The sequence below is a fragment of the Ambystoma mexicanum genome, chromosome 1q (assembly GCF_040938575.1).
Source record: "Ambystoma mexicanum isolate Mex_15411 chromosome 1q, UKY_AmexF1_1, whole genome shotgun sequence".
In the NCBI taxonomy this organism is placed as follows: domain Eukaryota; kingdom Metazoa; phylum Chordata; class Amphibia; order Caudata; family Ambystomatidae; genus Ambystoma; species Ambystoma mexicanum.
This window is the reverse complement of record NC_090922.1, coordinates 417,945,892-417,967,145: the sequence shown is the minus strand read 5'-3', so window position 1 is coordinate 417,967,145 and position 21,254 is coordinate 417,945,892. Positions and strand designations below refer to the sequence as shown.

At 43.5% G+C, this 21,254-nt stretch overlaps 1 protein-coding gene across 1 annotated transcript in view; it reads right to left on the bottom strand.

Annotated features, from left to right (window-relative positions):
* The window catches only part of SLC6A2 (solute carrier family 6 member 2), a 1,124,598-nt gene that overhangs the window by 386,601 nt on the left and 716,743 nt on the right, over positions 1-21,254 (bottom strand). The window contains exon 7 of the mRNA XM_069639646.1: positions 13,173-13,276. Coding sequence (XP_069495747.1) covers positions 13,173-13,276 — 104 coding nt within the window. The remainder of the gene's footprint in view (positions 1-13,172; positions 13,277-21,254) is intronic.

The following is a 21,254-nucleotide window of genomic DNA, read 5'->3' as shown; positions in this document are numbered from 1 at the left end:
CTAAGGATGACATCAGTTATGTTATCAGAACAAAAGACAGGAATTATAGGCGGTGGGAGGTATAGCATAACAAAACCTTTGAAATTCAGTGAACATTTTTTAGTTGAAGCACTGTTAAGGTGAAACAATCTGATACAATAACACCCTTGAAATTAAGTGAAACAACTTTAGTTGAAGTGATGTTAAGGTGCCGATTTAATGCAACAAAACCCATGAAATTCGTCAGGTGCTGGATGCTGCACCACCTTAACTATGAGGCCCGCATTGCTCAGCCCATGAGCACCCTGATGACATCACAAATTAGATCACTGATGTTATCACATATGACATCACTTATGGCTTCATGAGTGACATCATTGGTAGAGCAGCTCATGCCTGCAAGAAAGAGAGATGCAACATTTAATATGGATTATTGAAGGAAGCATCCCAATGTGAGGCCTTGCTTCAGGAATCTACTTTGGTGTATATTATCTACTCTTGGGTCATCTCTTCCATGTACCAGCAGCTCTTGAGGTAGGATCTCTGTTGCCAGAGCAACAGCTGCACAATGGACAGTAAGCGTGCTACCTCATTCCAAATTTCAATCGCCCGTGATCCAGGGAGTGCATGAAAGCACATCGGCTGCCACCCAGTCTTTGCACTCCCTCTGTCTTTTTCAATCCTTTTTTACAGTCCCGGGCCAGTGACTGGTTTTCTAAAGGATTGGTCATTCCCTGGAGGGACTCGATTTACCTTTCTGGATTTTTTTTCCACCCGTGACAATTTCATTGAAAAGCGGTCATTATCATTACCCTTTAGGCATTGGGCAGGCCCAAATTGGGACCCAAATTGTATAATGGTTTGCTTTGTGCCTTTAAGTTTGGGCTCGGTCATCGGTGCAAATGCGGTGTTCCATAGTCTTCATCGTTCTGGGGGCTAGCGGATTGTGCTATTTCACCTGCCGCAAACTGTCTACTCCACGCTCCAAAGGCACAGTGTTTTTATAGTGTTCTCTCAGCCTAATTCATTTTTGAGTTTGACGTTAAGCAAACCTCTACAGTTTGTCTTTTTTCAATACTCTGCTGTGTTAAAGGGATGCAGTTAGGGCTATCTGCACAGTACCCATTCTCTGCAATGAGGGTTCTTAATATTCCTCCAGCCTTTTACGCTTACCCTTTTCCATATGATCAGAATCTGACAGAACAGGGGCACGCTGGGACCTACTGCTCCTAATCGACTTTTCCGGCAAGGACAGGACTTTAAGGTTTGAGGAAATACCACATTTCAGAGGAGAGTGAGCCCCGGGGATCATGCTCCATAGACCCTCTGGGTGGCGCATCGGGTAGCAGCCCGAACAGTCCACACCAGCCCCTCCCACAACACAGGCCGCCTCACAAGACCATCAAGGTACTGCTAGACACTACCGACTGCGCTTTGCAGCGCTCTGCCCAACAACACAATACATCTGCCTGTCTGTCAGGCGCACACATCCGTGACTTTTTCCTTCCTAGCAGAAATCGTCCACACAGAAACACTTGTGTCACCCTCCCACCGAACAAGCTCAGAAAGTAAAATGTTTTCAAAGCTCCTACCACCAACATGCCCTACACATTGAGATGATAAGCAAGGAAGGTTGCCAACTTTCTTTGCGTTTCTGTTTAACAACATATCCATTAAACTAAATGCAGGGAAGCCTCTAACAAAGCAGTACAGTTTAGTCATCAAGTTTCTTAATGTGTTTTTTCCCCCGTTTAACGTTTTCTGTAAATTAAAGCGCTGTTGCATGATCTTTCTCTCATCAAGTTCAGCTGTTATTTCCTGTAAGGGCCTAGTGCTTGTGACTCATGCTTAATTAAATGTACCCATTACAGGGAAACACATACCTCTGAAATCATACCATGCAACAATCTAGTGGTCCTGAACTATGAACTATTTCCAGTTGGCTTAACTAATTACCCAGGGGCCAGCAGATGCAGCATGGCCAAATGCTCTAAAACGAGTACGTGATAACAGCACGGAGCATCATTTGGCGACGTCACTTAGTTTCTCCCTGCTTCAATCCACCATTTTACTGAGCCCCTGCCGGGTGTTTTAATGTCTCTGTGTTCCCGGTTAACTTTGGCTGTGCAGTATTTTTCTGTATGTTCTCATTATCCTATATGTCTACAGATGTTTCGTTATCTTTCCTTTTGTAAGCTTTGGTTCTGCAATATCTTTCTATATTTCTTATTTATTTACAGTAGTTTTATTTTTTTCTTTTGTTTTACCATCCTGGTCTTAGCTTGTTTTACCCATTGATCCATTCAACTCTAAGATGCTCACTTTTTCTTGTTATTAGCATTTTTCATTTCATCATCATCATTATTTAACTTTATTTCGGCATTCAGCCATAAAAGTGTTTCAGAACGAATACAAAACATCGCAGGTAAATCAGACAGGAACATTTCATCGTGGTTACGTTGGATGAATTTAAGTGCGGTGGCCCTTGGGTCCACATTTTTCTCAGGGGGGGATAAGATTTCACAAAGGCTTCCCAGCATAAGTCAGAGATAGAATCGCAAGTGCATTAGTGCATTGTTTGCTGTGGGCATCTATGCCAAGGGGAGTCAACCTGCGTCCTTATACCCAATGGCACAGCATGTGCTCCTGAGAGCGCTGGCCACTCTGACATGTTTTCCAGGGGGTAGGCACTAAGTTCTATTATACTGTTATCCGGGGGCTGACATCTCCTATCAAAACTCAGTATATTCTTGGCCATGCCTTGGTCCCCAAAATCAAGTGCATTTCCCCCCTGTTTCCAGATCCTGGTGCAGGTTATAATGTGTTCCTGTGTTGTGAATTAACAGCCCCTAACTGTCCAGATTCAGTGTAGGCATTTATTTTAAAGCCCGTCCCGTGATTCACAACCACCTCCATGCCATTTTAGAAGCAGTAATATCAGGGCGAATGCGGACAAAACTGAAGTAATGCCCCTGGATAAATACTGTTCAAAGCCATGCATTGAATCTTCCGGCCTCCATGAGGACACCCAGGGGCACTAAAAACCTTGGAATACAGTTCATAAATAACTTACAAGAAACATTGCAGCAAAATATGATGACGATCCAATTCCAAGTTGAATCTCCATTGAACAAATTGTCCCCACCTCTTCTGTCTTAGTGTGGCAGACTCAACACTGCTAGGATGTGCATTGCTCATGTAATTATGCAATAGCCTGTCCATGCTGCCTCTTCAATGGCCACAAACGTTCTTCAAGAATATAGTTATAATTGTAACTAAATTTCTATGGAGAGATAAGAAACCGAAAATATTACAGAATCAATTACGCCTGCATTCATCAAAGGGTGGGGAAGGATTCCTTAATTTCAGACGGTAACTAGATGCGTGTGTGCTCCACCAGGTGCCTTGGTGGTAAGAAAAGCACTGAGAGAGACCATCCCCTACACGACTTGAATTGGAAAGTAAGTTTGCCTCGCCATTTGACTCTCGGGATATCTCGTATCTGAACAATATGCCCTCCTTTTGTGATATATGAGTAATAAAGGCTGCCTGCAAGGCTCTGAGATTGGTAAGCAGTGGCGGGAGGTACATGTAAATCAGGCCACTCCCAACCTCTCTGGTATAATGATAACCTGAAGGTAGAAGGGAAATCCATACATTGACCTAGATGAACAAAATTCAGACTGCTGATTACAAAGCAGATATGGCCAGAAGAGGGTCTATTCCCATTTCCTACCTTGCAAGAGGTATTTCACTTACCACCAAGGGAGTTTCTGAGATATTTTCAGTTAACAAGCAGTAAGCGGATAGCCACAGGGAATGGTAATTTTTACCACAGCTGCCAGGGAGCCATTCCTATAGCAGCTTCTTCCATTTATAGACCATTATTGTCTGTAGATACCCTACACCCAAACACCAGAATGTATGGATTGCTGATTTTGAGGCAGAGATTTCAGTCAATTTGCGGTTAGTTATCTGGAGAAAAATCCAATGCACATTGGCTGTTGCCTCGATGAAGCAAACATTGTTTAGGCTCTAAAACAGAGCCTTTTTAACACCATCTAAACTTCAAAGGACAGGACAGAAAGCAAGGAAAGGTTTGTGTCGGTCTGGTTAACTGTTGGCTTACTTTCTAGAAATCGATATGGACCATACGTATGTGCATATGCGTGGCTCCCTCACCGTCCTCCACTTTTGCAGGTATATGCGTAAGTGCAAATCCAGTATTCTTTAGTAATCCCAACCAGGGGAGACTCCTAGATGTAATGATTGTAACTGCATTTAAGGTCATCTAATGGGAAGGACTTCACCAAGCTATCAATAACAGGTGCAACCAGTGGTACTTATTGTAGGACTAGCTAAACAAGACCAGTTGAGAATGAGACCCTGTCAGCTCTCCTTCTTTACCTTCTTCGATGGACTAAGGAGGCTTATTTTTCTGTAAGTCAGACCGCCGGCCCTCTGGCCATAGAATGTAATTTCAGGCTGTACGCATCATACCAGTAGAGACATAAGGGGTGCACTTTTTGGCACAAGAGCCTGAGACAGTGGAGGAGGCAGACAGCAGGAATTATGGGGTGAGCGGTGTCAATGTAAATATCAAAGAGAAGGTAAATATCAGTACTATGATATCTGTCAATGACAATATTAAAGCAATTGGTTTAGACTCAGGAGAAGGGGGGGTGCTGGCCGAATGGACATTGCAGTGCTATGATGGGTAAGATTATCTATTGATGTATTGTTGAGTACCTTGTTTGTGCATTTCCCAAGGCAAATGTTCTACCGGGCACAGCTTCAGGGCATACCCTCTGGGCACTGTCATTATGATAGATTATGATTACAGAACTAAGGGACATTATTGTCAAGATTATCTTAAGAGAACATTAAAGCTAAGTGAAACACGTTGTTAAAAGGACCTTATGGTTAGGTTTATCTTAAAAGAACATTGAAATTTGGTGGGGAAAAAATGTAGTTAAATTGTTATGGTTATTTTTATTATTAGTATTATTATGCAAAGAGCGCTTTACAGAGGTATACAACAATACAGATACACAAAAGAGTTATTTCCAGAAGTACAGATATCCACGGGTGGTAGGATACACAGGGGTACAGAGGAAGGCTACAACTGTACAGGGTGTCAGGGAGGGTAGGAATGGACAGCATCTAGTGAGTCAGGTAACGTTGGGGGGGACATGATGGCCTAGGTGTTGAGGAGAAGAGACCCCTTGAAGAGGTGGATCTTGAGTTATTTTCGAATTGTAGGAGCGTGGGGGCCAGTCTGATGCTAACGGAGATGAGGTTCCATAGTCTTGGGTGGGTGTGGCAAAGAATACTTTTTTTTCTGGTCCTTTCCTTTTTGCGGTGGTGGATTTCAAGTCTGCACGTGTCCTGGCTTCTGGTGGTGCACTGTATGCCGGAGATGCTGAGTCTCATTTTGAGGTAGCTGGTGACTTGAGGGCGACTACCTTATAGATGCCGCAAACCTTGAGGAGATTTGTGCGTGCAGTGGAAGCCAGTGAAGGTCTATGAGGGCTGGGGTGATGTGGTTGTTTCTGCATAGACCCTTGATGAGACGTGCTGCCGAGTGGAAGACACTTCTCAGCGGCACAAGTGAGGACGATGGGAGGCCTTCAAGGAGGGCATTGCCCCCATCAATGAAGGATAGAACCAGTTCCTGAATGGTGGATCTAAAGCTGTCCACAGGGAGGAAGGGCTTGACTTTCACAGGTGAGAGAGCTGTCAGAGTTTTCTTAGCTGTGTGTGTCTTGAAGTAGAGGCGTTTGTTGATGTGGAACCCGAGGAACTTGGCGCAGTAGGTGAGCTCAGGTGTGACGCCCTCACAATTCATGGTTGATAGCCAGGTCTGTATAACTGGGTGTTCAGTGTTATTGCCGAGGAGTAGGAATTCGGTCTTAGAGGGGTTGAGCTTCAAGTATGCATTGGGCATCCAAGACTGGATCAGCGAGAGGCAGGTTTTGAGCCTGTGGATGTCATTGATAGAGTCGATATTGAGGTAAAGCTGTGTGTCGTCAGCATATTGGTGGATGTGGATGTTGTGTGTGGCTAGGAGGGCTCCCTGGTTTGGATGGAAAACTACAAAACTCCAAATATTTACCATGTATGGATAACAAAGCAACCATAACTTGGGTACTACTATATATTCATACTAGCTGTACCCAGCATATCATACACCGATCTAGCACTCTCTCTCCCTCTCTCCCCCAGCTCTCTCCCACTCTCACTTTCTATCTTCTGTCTCTTTCACTATCTTTCTCTCTTCTGTCCCTTTCTCTCTCTCTCTCTTATCTCCATTTCTCCCCCCTCTTCCTCTCTGTTTCTCTGACTATCTCAATCTGCCTGTCTGTCTCTCACTATTTCTGAGTTAGAGTTGTGTAAGCAAGTGCACGATTACTAGAGTCATGCAAGTCACTGCTGATAGCAGCATGACCAGAGAAAATGCACAGATATCTTATCACAGGGGGTGGTGCTTTGCTTATCTTGATTGTTTAAAAGTAGAATGAGAGCAGTAGCAAAATCAGAATAACATGATGTGGGGTCCTCCCTGTAATTTGGATTAGCCACGAGGGCAATTCAAATGGTATACACGCATTTCACCGCAGTATTTTTCATCGCATGTTTTTTTATCGCTGTTTTTATTTCGAAAAAAAACTTGTTTTTTTTTTGGGGGGGGGTTAAAAAATTAAATATATGGTTGTGGGTTTAAGGGAATAAAAAAAAAAGAAGGGGGGTCTGGGGAGGTAACCCCCCAAAAAAAAAACAAAAAAACAATGAGTTTTTTAAAAAAAACGGCGATGAAAAAACCTGCGGTGAAAAATACTGCGGCAAAATAACACAGCACCATTCAAATAGCACATGGTGTGGGGTGCCAGTATCCAGAGTATATTGTAGTTATAGTAAAAACATTACAATGTTTTTTCATATTAGTTCATGCTCTACAAAAAAGTAAAGATGCCACACAGTAATTCGCGTGAAACCCTTCAAGTCTTTATTGAGTGACCATTTTCATTCTCAAAGTGGCCCTACGTGATGACACGTGTTTCGGCGACCACAGCACCTTTCTCAAATCAGGGCTTATCTTCAAACCAAAAAAATCAAATTAAATTCTTCAATTCTATGTTGTCTGCCTGTGTTTCCAAAGTCTTGAGAAATTGAAAAAGTCATGAGTTAAATCCCTGCCTAAAAAGTCCTGGGCGTTTGCCGTCACTGGGTTCCGTTTGAACTCGTGTCATTACATAGGGCCACTTTAAGAATGAAAATGGCCACTCAATCCAAACTTGAGTGGGTTTCACGCAAAATACTGTGTGGCATCTTACATTTTTTGTGGTGCATGAACAAATATGAAATAACATTGCATCACTTTTCGCTAAACGGAGTAGAGGGATCTATTTCTCTGTTTTACGTTTCATAATTATGCGACACCACGAGTTTTTAAACTGTAAAGACTAGGGGGTGCTGGGGTCCACATGTTAGTACTCACTTAAAGGTTCCTCATCATCTTCCATAGTAAAAACATTACATTCGTCTACATGAGCAAAGCGCATTATTAAAACCTAGAATAATCTAAATTATTTTTTGATACAAGATTATCGGAAAGTCAGTTCCACTCCTATTGTGCTCTTTTGAAATACCCCTATGAGATAGGTAAAGAGGCTAAATAGCAACAGTGAGGGTTTCTACCTGCTTTACATAAAATCAAAGTCCATTTTGGGAACACAAGAATGAAAAAGGATCTTTTTATTTGACAAGAGATGTCTCTGATGAAAGGATTGTGAGCTTGAATCACTAAGTACTGGTGTTTGTGCACATTTTATTCTCACCCTAACATTAAAATGTTTGTAGCCATGAATCATATATACTCATTTGGACAGGACAAAGATTTGGATGTGAGTATACAATGGCTGCCACATCTGTCACTACATTTGGGTGTAATGGCCTCTGTTGCAGAATTTTCGAAATGGAAGAGTTCAAAGGACAAGCAGGGTCACAGGATAATGGATGTTTCTGTGTGCATTCCCTTTCTCCAAAATGTAGACCCCCTCCTTAAACAATTACATTCACAGTATATTTCACAGTATATATATGCGTGATGAAACTTTCTTAAAGGTTGTGGCACAAATGAACAAAGTTATGGTTTAAAAGCAACCATACGATAAACATCACCAATGTCAAACAATCATAGCTCACCATGTGCCATGCACTACTCATGGCACCTCTCATTGTTCTCATTCATATGAAAAATCTAATTATATTTTACAATTGTCAGGGTTTTTTGTGCTGTCCCACACATCCAATTCCAAGTGACGCTAACCAGGTTAGGGTACTCTTTATTTTCAATCGCTGGTTTTCATTGTTGAAGTCCGGTTCGCAGTGGGGATATGCCCATGTTGTTTATATAGGCATATGTGGGCTTGTGAGCAGTGTATGGCGGTAGCCTCGTCATGTTTGTTTCACAATGGCTGTCTTTTGTTTGGTCTAACATGAAAGAATGACAGCAGAAAAGGCCAATAAAAAATGGCCACCTCATTACATGAAGTGGCATGCACGTGCTCACAACAAATGAGCACTGCTGTGCGTGTAGAGAAGCAAGCAAGGATGAAATGTGTATTCATCTTCAAATGCCAACATCCCTCACACTTTATGCCAATAATGTTGGCTCATAGTGGTGTCCTGAAACGACCGCCATAAATCAAAAACTAAATATAAGCCGTCACACTGTCTCCATTACGCAGAGTCTTCAGTCAGATCAGTCACTGAGTAGTGAGATCATCTTATTGTAGAAGCCCTATTGTGACATCAGAAGCCGCTTGGTAGACCTAGAAAGTCAATGTACACATTGGCCCCGCTTGCTCTAACGCTGATCGGAGACTGGCGTCAGGATGGAATTAGAATTTGCTACTTAAACTCCCATGGCTACATGTGAGGGTTCAGTTAGGTACACAACAACATTAAATTCCATGTGTTGCCAATTGCAATTGCTTTATAGTCCCCATGTTCTGTTATTCAAAGGGAACATTTGCCCTATCTTGATACACAACATTCTGGTGTATTCTGTGTTGCGGAACATAAGTGAGTTGCAACATGTTTTCGAGGGTCAGAAGTCCAATGTACACCATTGAGACAATAAAGGGCATTGCAGAAAGTGGCCAGCTGAAATACAATCTTGTTTCTAAAGGGATTTCAAATGGGCCTCTTTATGATGATGGCACAGCTCTTACAAGTGCAATGGTTCAGGATCACCCAACTTAACATTGTGTTCAAAGCTTTGTGGTGCAGATACAAGGCCTCATCAGGAGTTGGGCAGTAGCCCTTAAATGCGGCAGTAACGCTATTAACTCTGCATTTAAGGGTCCACGCAAACATGAGTATGGCGTGTTTGACCCCCCATCAGAGCTGGGGGTAAACATGCCGGAAAAATGCCAATTTTCTGTGAAATTACCGCACGGTAATACTACTAGTGGTAATTGCACCAAAAATTCCCCATTGCTGCTTTTATCCGAACAATTCATACAACTGTTCTACTGGCAAAGCAAGGTTTTGCACTTTGGGTACCCAATGCTAAGAATGGTATAGTCAGGTAAGTGTTCAGTGCACGAATAGGCGATGCGCCTTGTCTGAAACATGATTGCACAACGTTCCCGGCAAGTTCAACAACAGTTGCATATTAACCAAACAATTCATACAACAGTTCTACTGGCAAAGCAAGCTCTTGTTCTTTTTACGCCCGATGCTAAGAAGCGTAACAATGGGGTGATCAATGCAGGAGCAAGCAACGTGTCTTCTCTGAAACACTTCATAAGAACATGCAAGTAAAATGCTTGAGGCCAGGCATGTAAAATGAATTTCTGCTTTTATTGGTAACGCAATTTTAACTATTGGAGACTATGGGCCTCATTACGAGGCAGGCAGCCATGGAATGAATGGTGCCGGTAAGGGACCAGCATTGTTCATTCCGGACCGCCCTATTATGAGGTCTGCAGTGGGTCCCACTAAGGAACGCCTGGTCAGACCAGGCGTCCATATCGGGACCCGCTGGCAGACCAGGATGCTAACAACGGGCCCCTCATTAATGGGCCCGTTGTTAGCATCCTCCCCCTTCCCATTGAGCCTGGGAATGGGGATTAATTTTTACCGGCAACCAGAAAAGGGCAATTCCCGGGTCTGCCAAGGTCGGCATAACCCGGTTATTGCCCTTTTCTGGCTGCCGGTAAAAAATCATTACCGGCGGTAGCCATGCCCACGGCTACCGTCTGCCTCGTAAAGAGGCCCTATACCCTTGTTGCTATAGTTGAAGGCACAAAAGATGTTTCTTGTGAGGAATAAGAAAGCTTGTGTTTCCTTTCAAACGACCAAGAACTTCAGCCACATTAAGACTTTATTGGACAAGATGTCCACCATGTCACCGATTTCTAACCTCTTAAATGATGTCAGGCTCCTTCCCTATCAAAGTTCAGAGTGCAAACCTATACTTATGTAGTAAATAAGGACGAGAAATGCCATGATGCACAGGCAATTACAATGCCGCAAAAAACACCTTCATTGCATGTCCACTGTGGAACACACTGTACAAATATTCTCTTCAGGCTGCAACTCGTCAATCCCCCAAAATGGAAGATGTACTCTTCTATGTGGTAGTGTGTTTTGCATGTATCGAGTTTATTGAAGGGAAAGGCATACACTTTACTTAAGTCAAACCACAGCGAGAAGTGCAATCCCTTTGCTGAGTGATTTACAATAACTGGAAGGGCTTTGTGAGTAGAATCTGGTGTGTGTGTGTGTGTGTGTGTGGTGTAGGGGAAAGATACACGTGTAAACACTGACCATGGGACATGAGAGATCAATGGTACCATGTGATCCATTATTTACAGTTATTTACATGCAATTGCTACCAAGGGCAGGGTTCGGGATGGGATGGAGGCGGAGGCGTTGCTAGGGGGGGGGGGGGGGCTAAGGTGGCTATAGCCCTGGTCTTTTGGTTGTAGCCCCGGATAGAAGCTTTGGGGATACAACCAAAAGGCCAGCTAGCCCCGAGTTGCAAGAGTCCCAACATTAGCATAGCCCTGGATCTTTTCCAGTCCTAGCAACACCCCTGGGTGAGGGTGATTGCAATGAAGGACTCTGGTGCCCCTTGCTTTATGAGAGGTGGTTTCTGAGATCAGTCTTTAAGACCTGTTTTGTGTCTATGTTCTTGATATCCGGGTGCAGGCATTTGTAGGGGCAGGGGGGAGGGTGCGGGGGATGAATGAGCTCCTGCCGCTGATGGTACTACCCACTGTAAGCTCGCCCATGCCATCGGATAAAAAGTGAAGCACGGACCACAGTAAGAGAAGTGGGCATGAAGACAAGCCACGCAACACCACTGCCGGGACTCTAGGCGAGCGGAGGTCACTCACTACGATGTAGGGCAACCCTAACCCCCACAGACACTGCCACGTGGCTGTAGCTGCTGCTGCCCCTGCACTCTGACGATGGGAGAACTCTGCCAGCAGCAATGACCCAGAACCATTCAGATTTTGCAATCTATGCATGGCATCTTCTGAATCCTTAAGTCTTTTTCGATTGGGCTGGCAATTCTAATTAGCTCCAAACTGCCCCCTGTTGCCAATACCATTCTGGCTCTTGGCTAATCTGAACTGACATGCTGCTTGTCTCTATATGATCCTCTCTCTCCTATTTTCTCAGTTTTCCACTGATGTAACATTCCCTCTGGCTCCTTCAGCAATCTGCTGGAATTAAGATGGCAGGACATCCTTATTCTGATGCTGCTACCATTGCTCTGACTGCTCTAAGATGTGAATTGCAGCAGAACACTAGTGCATCTTCCATTTCATATCTTCAAACCAACACATATTTATGCAGAAAATATTCGTGTCCTGAGTCTCTCAGGATAATTTCGAAAATTGTGCCTGAGATCTCAATAGAAACTATAATATTGGGAGTGTGTATGCTAGATGGTCACTTAACGGAATGTTTTTCACACCCCTGACCTTCTATTTGACTCCGAGCTAAGTATTTGCCCGAGCCCCGCTAGGGAGCGTGCATACTCCTGGATTTGTTTCTATGCCTGACAATAGATGCCATGTTACAGGCCCATTCTGAAGCATGTGGACGGTGAGGAAAAATGACACTCCCAGAAAAAGTCACCCTCCACGTGTTTCAGTGGCTCACGGCATGCAGTGTGTCGGAATGGCTGTCATGTTCTGACACCGCGTGCAGGGTTCCTGGGTCCACGCAGACACGCTCAATGCTGCAAAGCAAAGGCATTGCAAAGTTTGAAGAATCAGATGACGTCCACTGATGTTTCCTGCTTTTCCTGAACCTGCAAAAGCTCAGGACCAAGACTGGGTTGCATGTGACTGGTGCCCTCTGAAATGAGGCAGATGGGTTCAAAAACAGTGGTGTGGGGGGTCACTTAGACCAGTGCCAGTGATTAAGATTAGTTACAAACCTTCCACCTATCACATTGTTTGTAAACCATTGCAATGGCAGTCATCACATCTCCTCATGCACATGGCACAGCACAACCCAGACTTCGTCCCGCTCACTGCACACATTTAGTGCATTACTGATGCATCTCAGATCATAATGGACCTCAAGTACCCAGTAGAATGAGGGCCATTATGTTCTGCAGGACCTAACATAGTAGTAGCTGAACCACTCTCTTTTTCCGCACCCCTTTCAGACAGGTGCAAGCCAAAGAACTTGTATTCCCTCTTGAAAGTCTCCCCGCTAACAATATCCCAATGGACACCCGCATGGTTTACTGGCATGAACATCTATGAAAGCACGCGTTGACAACAGAACTCAGAATCAGGAGAATTGTGGATGGAGCAATGTCAAACTTCACAACAACCCATACTGGTTAACCTTAGAAACTGCAATGATTTTTAGTATGGAACTCCTGTGAATCACGTGTCTCACCCGACTTCAAGGCAACCCCTGTGTGAGTTATGTTGCAATGTCACGTGCATGAGGTATGAGGCCTTTTGAAGGCCCCACACCAGTTTGGAAGATTCTGTGTAAAATGTGGAAAATATATCTTCGCTCAGACTTTTTCCTTCCAAGCACTGCCTTGAAGCCAGCCCTCTACGTTTAATGTACAATGTATGCAGTAGCAATAGAAACCATCATGCAGCAATGCTATCAACTTACAGGCAGAGAAAAAGAGCCCTTACCTGTAACAGTTGTTGTCAAATTTATTATAACTGGCAAATGCAATTAGCACTCCAAATCCCGCACCTAGCGAAAAAAAGATCTGAGTTGCAGCATCAATCCACACCTAAAGAAAGTAAGAGGAAGGGATTAGAAGGTACACTTTAAGGGGCTCATGCAGCATGCCAGCATTTCCTCTTCTGGAACAAAACAAATATGCATTATTTTGAAAAGCTTTGAAAGTTTGCAACTAAATACTTTGTGGAAATTCATACGCTGCGGCAGTTAGTCAATGGGGGTCATTACAAGTTTGCCGGTATCCCATTGTTAATTTCCAGCAGTATACGCGCTAACTGACCTACCATTTCCAGTGCCTGATATCCGGGTGGAAGAAAGGGCGGTAAATCCCAATTCCATGGAGTCGCCATAAAACTCCATGGAGGGGATTATCGGTATCTCCAGCGCTGGTAATGCATGTGCCGGAAATACCAGCTGTTTTTTTGCCAGAGGGGGCCTGATTCACCTCCAGCTTCTGGCTGGAGGTAAATTAGTGACCCCCACCAACAAACTTGCAGTTTGGCGGTCTGGGAAAATTGCCGGTCACGGAAATTACTGGCAATTTTACCAGCAATTTTACCAGACTGGCAAACTTGTAAAGAGGGCCAATGTCAGTTTTTATAAATAGCTATTAAAATGCAGTTCTTTCTTGTTATGAGCAATGCCAAGCTCGTCCCAAAAATATTGCGTGGGCTTGTGCAGATAAAAATGCATTGGTTTGGGAAAATAAAAAATGTCATGAGCTAATCCAAGTAAGCATTTAAATTGTAGACACACCATATTCCTGTTAGGAACACGCCATTCTTAATTAATGAAGTATACATGCTACCCAGTGTCATATCATCTAAGCACAATATTAGGGTAGACCAAATAGCTCATACTCCTCACAGTTTAGCAATCTGTCCCAAAGACCCAAAGAAACTGACTTGACTAGAAACGAAGGATCAATCAGTGACTTTTCAATGGACGCATTTATAGGTAGCCATTCAAGTTTTGTTATGTTATTAATTGTGATTTATACCTCGCACCACTGCCATTTTCATGGCCTCCACACATTCTGGTGGATCTGAAAAGGAAGGAGGACTGGTGTGGCTTAGTTGGTGGGATTGAGAGGGAAAGGCACAAGAGAGCTTTGATCTGCATTTGGTAGCTTCTGTTCGGAAAACAAACGGTCACTGTGTGCTGGTTTGTTTTTAGATGGTATATGGTTTTTGGTGTTTGAGTGTGTATGGGGTGATTTGTGTGTAATTGGTTTAGTTTCCTGTTGGGTGTTGTGGGGTGTATAAAGTGGTTTTAGGTTTCTGCTGAGGTACATGTATGAGTGTGTCTTGTTCAGTGTTTCAGGGTGAGTATGCAGGATATTGGAGGGTTTTTAGTAGGGTTAGTGGCCAGTCGTCTGTCCTTTTGTCCCATAGCTATGTTGACCTGTCAAGTTCATATTATTCTATGGTGATTTGCAGTGGAATGCTTTATTTCGTTGGGTAGTGTGAGGGTGCAGAAGTAAGGCCCGGACACAATGGTGGCATGTTTTTGGGTAGAAACATTTATTAAATTAAAAAGGGTTGGAAAAATGCCTCTCTGTCCCTAAAACTAAGAGGGGTTTCCCTGCCTCCAAGAAAACGAAGGAAATTTTCTGAATGCCCAGATTATAAAGTCTGTTACTGTCGTGTCTCAAAAAGCCTACCTCTGTCCGTAACACTATTAAGCTAAACCAACTGTTCAACGATGTTCTTTTCCTAAAGTAAAGTGTTCTGTGTAGATCCAACCAACAGAAAGTTTCCCAGTCTCTTGGGTGATCACAAGTGGCAACAATAAAGAAATGTTCAAAACTGTGAGACTCCAAGGTTAGAGTCATAGTCGTTTCCCCTAGATTCCTTCTTATATTGTGTTTCACTCCTTTTGGGGTCTATCAGGCCTGTACTTGCTTATACAAATGTCAATAGGCAGTTAACAAGAATATGCTCCTAATGCTTCTCCTGTTTATCCCATCAACGTGGCACGCTCCTTTTGCCAAGCGTAGGATTTGTTTGCATACAGTATTCTTCACTTAAGTTGGGTGCGCGTCCCAGACTTGCAGTATTCTGATTGGCTTGGTTTCTTCCTTGCTAAGTAAATGTCCAATAATGGACTGCCCCTCTTTTGCGTGCAAATCACAATATAACTGCTTGGTTCACTCTCCTGCCAAGCAGTTATCTTTTCATGAGCTTCTTATTTGGGTACAGGCCGCAGATTTGCAATATTCAAACCGACTTGATATACTCTCATGTCAAGCCTTCGTCCTCTCAAGGACTGTCCCTTTTTGGGTGCGAGTTCCAGACTCTTAACATTCACAGTTGCTTGGTTTTCTCTCCTGCCAGGCAATAGTTCCAACATGGACTATCTGTTTGATGCAGGTCCCAGACTCACAATAATCTGCTTGGCTTTGTTTCGGTTTCTCGTATGGGTGTGTGTCTCAGACTCATTCCCAGGGTCCCACAACCTCCTGATCTGGGTTCCGCCTTCACCCCTTTGCTCCCACGGACCTCCAGCACCACTCAGGGAACCACACTACCTGTTTGCTTCTCTCTGGTCGGTACTGACATATGCTGAGCAGCTGCTGCATCTCCTGAGGCTACAGTAACGTCCGGGGCTTCGTTGCAGTCTGGAGTGCTCTCCTGACCTCTTCTGCCCGGCAGTGTGCCCTATCTCATAGACGCTTTCCTGTACACTGGATGCCCAGAGGTTTCACAAGGCAACAGCCCGAGCAGTACTTGCTTCTTCGACCCTGTGCAATTTCTACTCCACTGATCTCGACTTCCCTCCTGCTGGCTCCCGTCCCTCTCATCGCTGCACGGCTCACCAGTTTCCACCTTGGAGGATAGCTCTCCCGTTGCATCTCAGCTGTGGGATGTTTAAACGCCAGCATTGGAAAAGGCAGTTTCTTTGGGCCAATCACATTTGTTGAGAAGCTAGAGTGCTCACTCTGCTTCTGCAGAGTGATCCTTTGACCCCTGGACATCTTCTCCTTCTCAGTACATGCCATAGAGTCAGATGTAACATACTTTGCATATTCTCATTGTTTGAATCTTGTCAAGTATATTAGGTTGACTAACTTGATAATAACAGATATTGGCCTTATCATAAGAAGTGAGTGGAGGATTCAACATTGGGGAAGGGTTTAGGTGTACTAATGTGGGGGCATATCACATTCTCTGAGCATTGTCGTTCCTAATCCCAGAAGCAGGTACCTCCCCCAGATGATCCCCCCTCGGTGCACCACCCCCAGGGGGACTATTGTACTGTAGACACACCAAGCTGGCTCCATGGAAAAGGTCTCCCCCAGGGGAGAAGGAACGACACCCTCTGATTCGTCACAGGAGCCATGTTTCGGTTCATCAGGTTTCGGTTGTTCTTGGCGTTTCTATTGTGATGTGTTGGCCAGCCCATTCGATGATATTTCCTGTTCAGCTCGGTGAGTTAAAGGGCCCTGTTTTAGCAGTTCCCTGAACTTTAGGTGACCTTCTGTTTGTATTTCTCGTGGGAGCAAGCTTTGCCGCAGAATATACACACCATGCACTGCAGTGCATGCTTGGTTACCCATGGAGGGCTTAACATGCCCATATACAACCTATCCAGTGTATGGGGTCCCCCAAAATCCAGAGGTTTTCCCTCTGTGATGAAGGACTTTGCATGGCTCTTTGGGGCAGGAATCTAAGGAGCCATGCACTACATTTCTACAGGCAATCAATCAATAATGCGGTATTCCGGTTAAAATATCATAAAAGCCAATAAAATAGAAATGCAATAAAAAGCAAGAGAAACAAGTCAGCTATGCACAGTAAGTACACGATAAAGCAAGACCATCAACATTAATCAATGTAGACTAAATTACAAAATTCAGGATCATAACAACTATGCAGCCTAGTTGCATGGCTCAGTAAAATTCAAATGGCAAGATGCAAAAATGACTCCTTCACCTCCATTACATTACATTACATGGCTTTTATAATGCATGCTATAGACCCGCATGCATAAAGGCGCAAACAACAAGAAAACATGAAACTAGAAACTGCGGGACCTGGAGCATCTAAGGACGATTAGATAGGGAAAATAGTATAAAAGCAGATGATCTAAACTTTCTTTGGCACTGCCAAGAGGAGCTTTGTCAGGTAAAAAGTAAGGTTTTCAGGTCTTTCTTAAAGTTTACTAGTGCTTTGTGGTTACATAAATAGCCTGGCAATTGGTTCCACAGGCTAGGCGCTTTAAATGCAAATGCACCATTCTCAGCTTTATATGTCCCGGGTCTAAGTTGCTCCAAAATATTTTGTGACCTAGACCTCAAGGATCTAGTGTTAACTTTGTCCTTAATATGGCACTGAAGATAAAAAGGCATCATTTACATTCTGCACTTAAAGTTTATGACTAAAGTCCTAAACTTAATCCTTGATTCAATTGGAAGCCAATGAAGTGATCGCATGGCTTCTGAAGCGTGATCACGCCTCGAGAGCCCTACGACAACTCTCACCGCCCAATTCTGTACAACCTGCAGTCTCTTTAAGTCCCCCACCCAGTAATAGACTACAACGGTAATCCATCTTCGCTCCAATAATCGCTCTTGCGATAGTTTCTGCGCTCCTCTGTGAGATAAGTGGTCTCAGATGTGACAATAATTTGACATAATAGACTGCAAAGGATAAAACAGAGGTAACATGAGCTCTCATATTAAGAGTGTGATTGAAAACAACTCCCAATATTTTAGTTTTTGGAAGTGGACTTATAGTATCGTCACCTAACTTAAAAGAGCTATAAGCCTGATTTAGACCTTGCAAAGCGTATGAACTGCCTACAATCATTAGCTCTGTCTTGCTCCTATTAAGGGCGAGATAGTTATTCAACATCCACTTTTCAATTAGACTAACGATTCTATTAACTTCAAGCCTGTCCTGTTCATGGGATACCGTGAGGGGAACTACACATTAGCTGTCATCTGCGTAGTTTGAGAATACCACACCCTCCTCGTCTAACATAAGAAAGAAAGGAACCATGAAAAGATTGTATATACATGGCGAGGTACTAGCCCCCTGAGGGACACCATAAAGAACTGGGACTGGAGAAGCCTCTGCTATATCCGGTAGACTCTACTATATCTATGTTCAAGAAAAGATGTAATCCATGAAGCAGCGAGAACCAAAAAATTGGCGACTTCCTTCAACCTAGTATTGAGTATGATGTAATGATATGATCAACGAAAGCCCACTCTTATCCATCTGGGTTAATAACTTTGATTTCAGCTCCAGGAGAGAGGTCTCTGTGCCGAATAATTTTCTGAAACCTGACTGATGGGAATCCAGGATAGAAAATTGATTCAAATGTTCAGCGATTTGATGATATGCTACTCGATCCAGTATTTTAAGTAGAATATGGGTATTAGAAATGGGTCAAAAATTCAATGGATTATCCCTTGGTAAGCCCAATTACTTAATAATCGGAGTGACCATAGTTTGCTTTAGTTCGGTCGGTACTTTCCCTCCATTAGTGAGGGATTGACAAACAAACAGACTGCTTTAATCATAGCTGGGGTGCAAGTTTTAATTATCATTGAAGCACATGCATCTCCTCTACAGTGAGATGGTTTCATTTGTTCTATAATTATTTCTAAGTCAGATTCACTTATTGGGTGAAAATTAAAGATAGTTATATATGTGACCCTATTGAATGCCTTGATTGTGCCTTTGTCCAGAGATGCAGAGTTCTGCTTCTTTTTTTCAAGCATTGTTGATTGAATATTGTGCAGCTTATTTTAGAGTCCGTCTTGGATGAGTTGACAGCACTCCTTATCATTTTTTTGGTACACGTCCTTTCATCGTGGGATGAAAGAACGCTGGGTTTTTCTCCGTTGCCATTGCAACGTGAAAACTCATCGAATTTTGTAAGGGGGTTAAAAGAATATATAGATGGGGTGTGGGTGTTAGGGAATAGTTAAATAATTAACGGGGACGGGGGTTGGGAGGCAACCCCCCAAAAATAAATAATAAAATTTTAAAAACAATGAGTTTTCTCTTTCAAATATCCACGGAGAAAAACTCATCGTTGTTTCATCCCGCAATGAAATGAAATTGAACCGTTTTTTTCTGAGAGACCTAACGGGGCTGGAGTAGTTTCCTGTCCCTTTAAAATTTTAAATAACTCTTTCGTATCGGATTCGGCATTAGCTATACAGTTATTATGAAAATTTACTTTAGCTGCGTGAATGGCATTTTTACAATCGCTAACTGTTTTCTACATTTTTACAATCGCTAATAGAATTGAATTATGTTCACGTTTCCATGCACGAAAAGCTTTCATAAAAGAAGATTTTAAGTTTCTCAAATCTTCAGAGAACCAGCTCTTATTGTTTTTGTCATATTTACTTGTCTTTGTTTGTTTTAATGGGGCCAGTTTATCTGATATACTAATTAGTTTATTTGTCAAGGCACAGGCCATCTCATTGTACAGTCAAATCTCTTTCGGCTGAGAAATCCAAGGAGTTCTCCGTCAATAGCTCGATATTGGCAACTGTTAATTGTTTTGGATTGCGTGCCATAATTCCAAGTTGCTTGTGTTTCTTTTTACTTGCAAATGGTACCGTTAGGGAAAAATTCACAAAGTAATGGTCAGACCATGGGCATATACTAGTACTAACCTCACTACAGGTGGTATTTAAAACACTAAGCCAATCCAGTGTATGGCCCAGTTCATGTGTTGGTGTCAACATATGTTGGATGAAACCTCCGTTAGTAAGATTGCCAAAGTACAATGAAAGAACTCAACCTATAAGGTGAACCTGCTTGGTTCTTTTGCAGGTTTACCTTCTCATTAAGGGCTGTTCATAGATAAGACTGGAGAGCCCAGTTGACCGCTCTAGCTGGGACTAATTTCAAGTACATAAGGGCCAGTTGAAAACTAATAAAACATTGTTATCTTAAGATTGGCTTGAGTTATTCAGTGAATAGGTGCATACTGAGGAAAGAGAAAGAAACAGGAAGTGCAAGAGAAGCTTGTAGTCTTTCCTGAAACCCCATAGACACCGGCCACTGGATCATGACACGTTTTCAAAAGTTCAGGATATGTGCTTTGTTCAGGTGATGTGTCGGGGGGGGATTCTGCCGGGGTCGGCCGGGCCGTCCGCAGACCTCCGGGCAGGGAGGCCCCAACTCCTCCCGTGTATATCTCGGATCGAGACAGAGTATGAGGCACACACAAGGAGCAAGGCAACTTCTGCCGTTTATTATGCAAACGGCAGGGATGGGTCAAGGAGCGTACGCGTTCGTCCTGACACACACAATAGTGGGGCTCGCAGGCCCTTTTTACTACATTATGACGCGCTACTTGCGTCATTCCAAAAAGTTACCAAAAGAACCTATCGCCACTCTTGATTGGTTGCTCGAGTGGTGGGGTTAGTATAGTACGCATATAGAGAATGATATTAGTGGTTAAGATGTAGTCAGGTGGTATATCTGGGTTGTCCCTACAATTAGATACATAAGAATTGTTACATGAAGACCCCTGAGGATTGGCTAACGTTACTGACGTCTGAGATAAGAACCTCATGTTCTGATTGGTGCATCCGTGAGCTCCCCAGCCTGGGACCACCGTTGTTCCCAGCACACGGTGCACCTGTGGTTGCAACAGTGTTTCAATATGGGTACGTGCAGGCAATGTGAGGATTTATTCATAGGTGGGAGACTGACCGTTCCCACTGTAGCAGGTGTCCATTGAGCCTTTCAAGTGTGTCGGCCTGCGTCTCGTAGCGAGGTACCCAGACGCCTTTTCTCTCCTGGGTTTTGGCATCTCGTCAGGTTCGGCTTGGTCACGTGGGGAGGGACCGTGTTTGAGGCATAATTCTGCACAATTAATATTGTTTTTCCACTGTATGTCTGGTTTAATTTGTAGATATGATTTTAACATTGGTACGTGGAGTGCGAGGTTGCAACATCGTGCCTTTGAAGATTTGTTTCTTGACTGTGGGTTTGCAACATTACGACCTTGGCTGGTTGCTCCACTGGGTTCTTTCTGCAGGCTCAGCAACC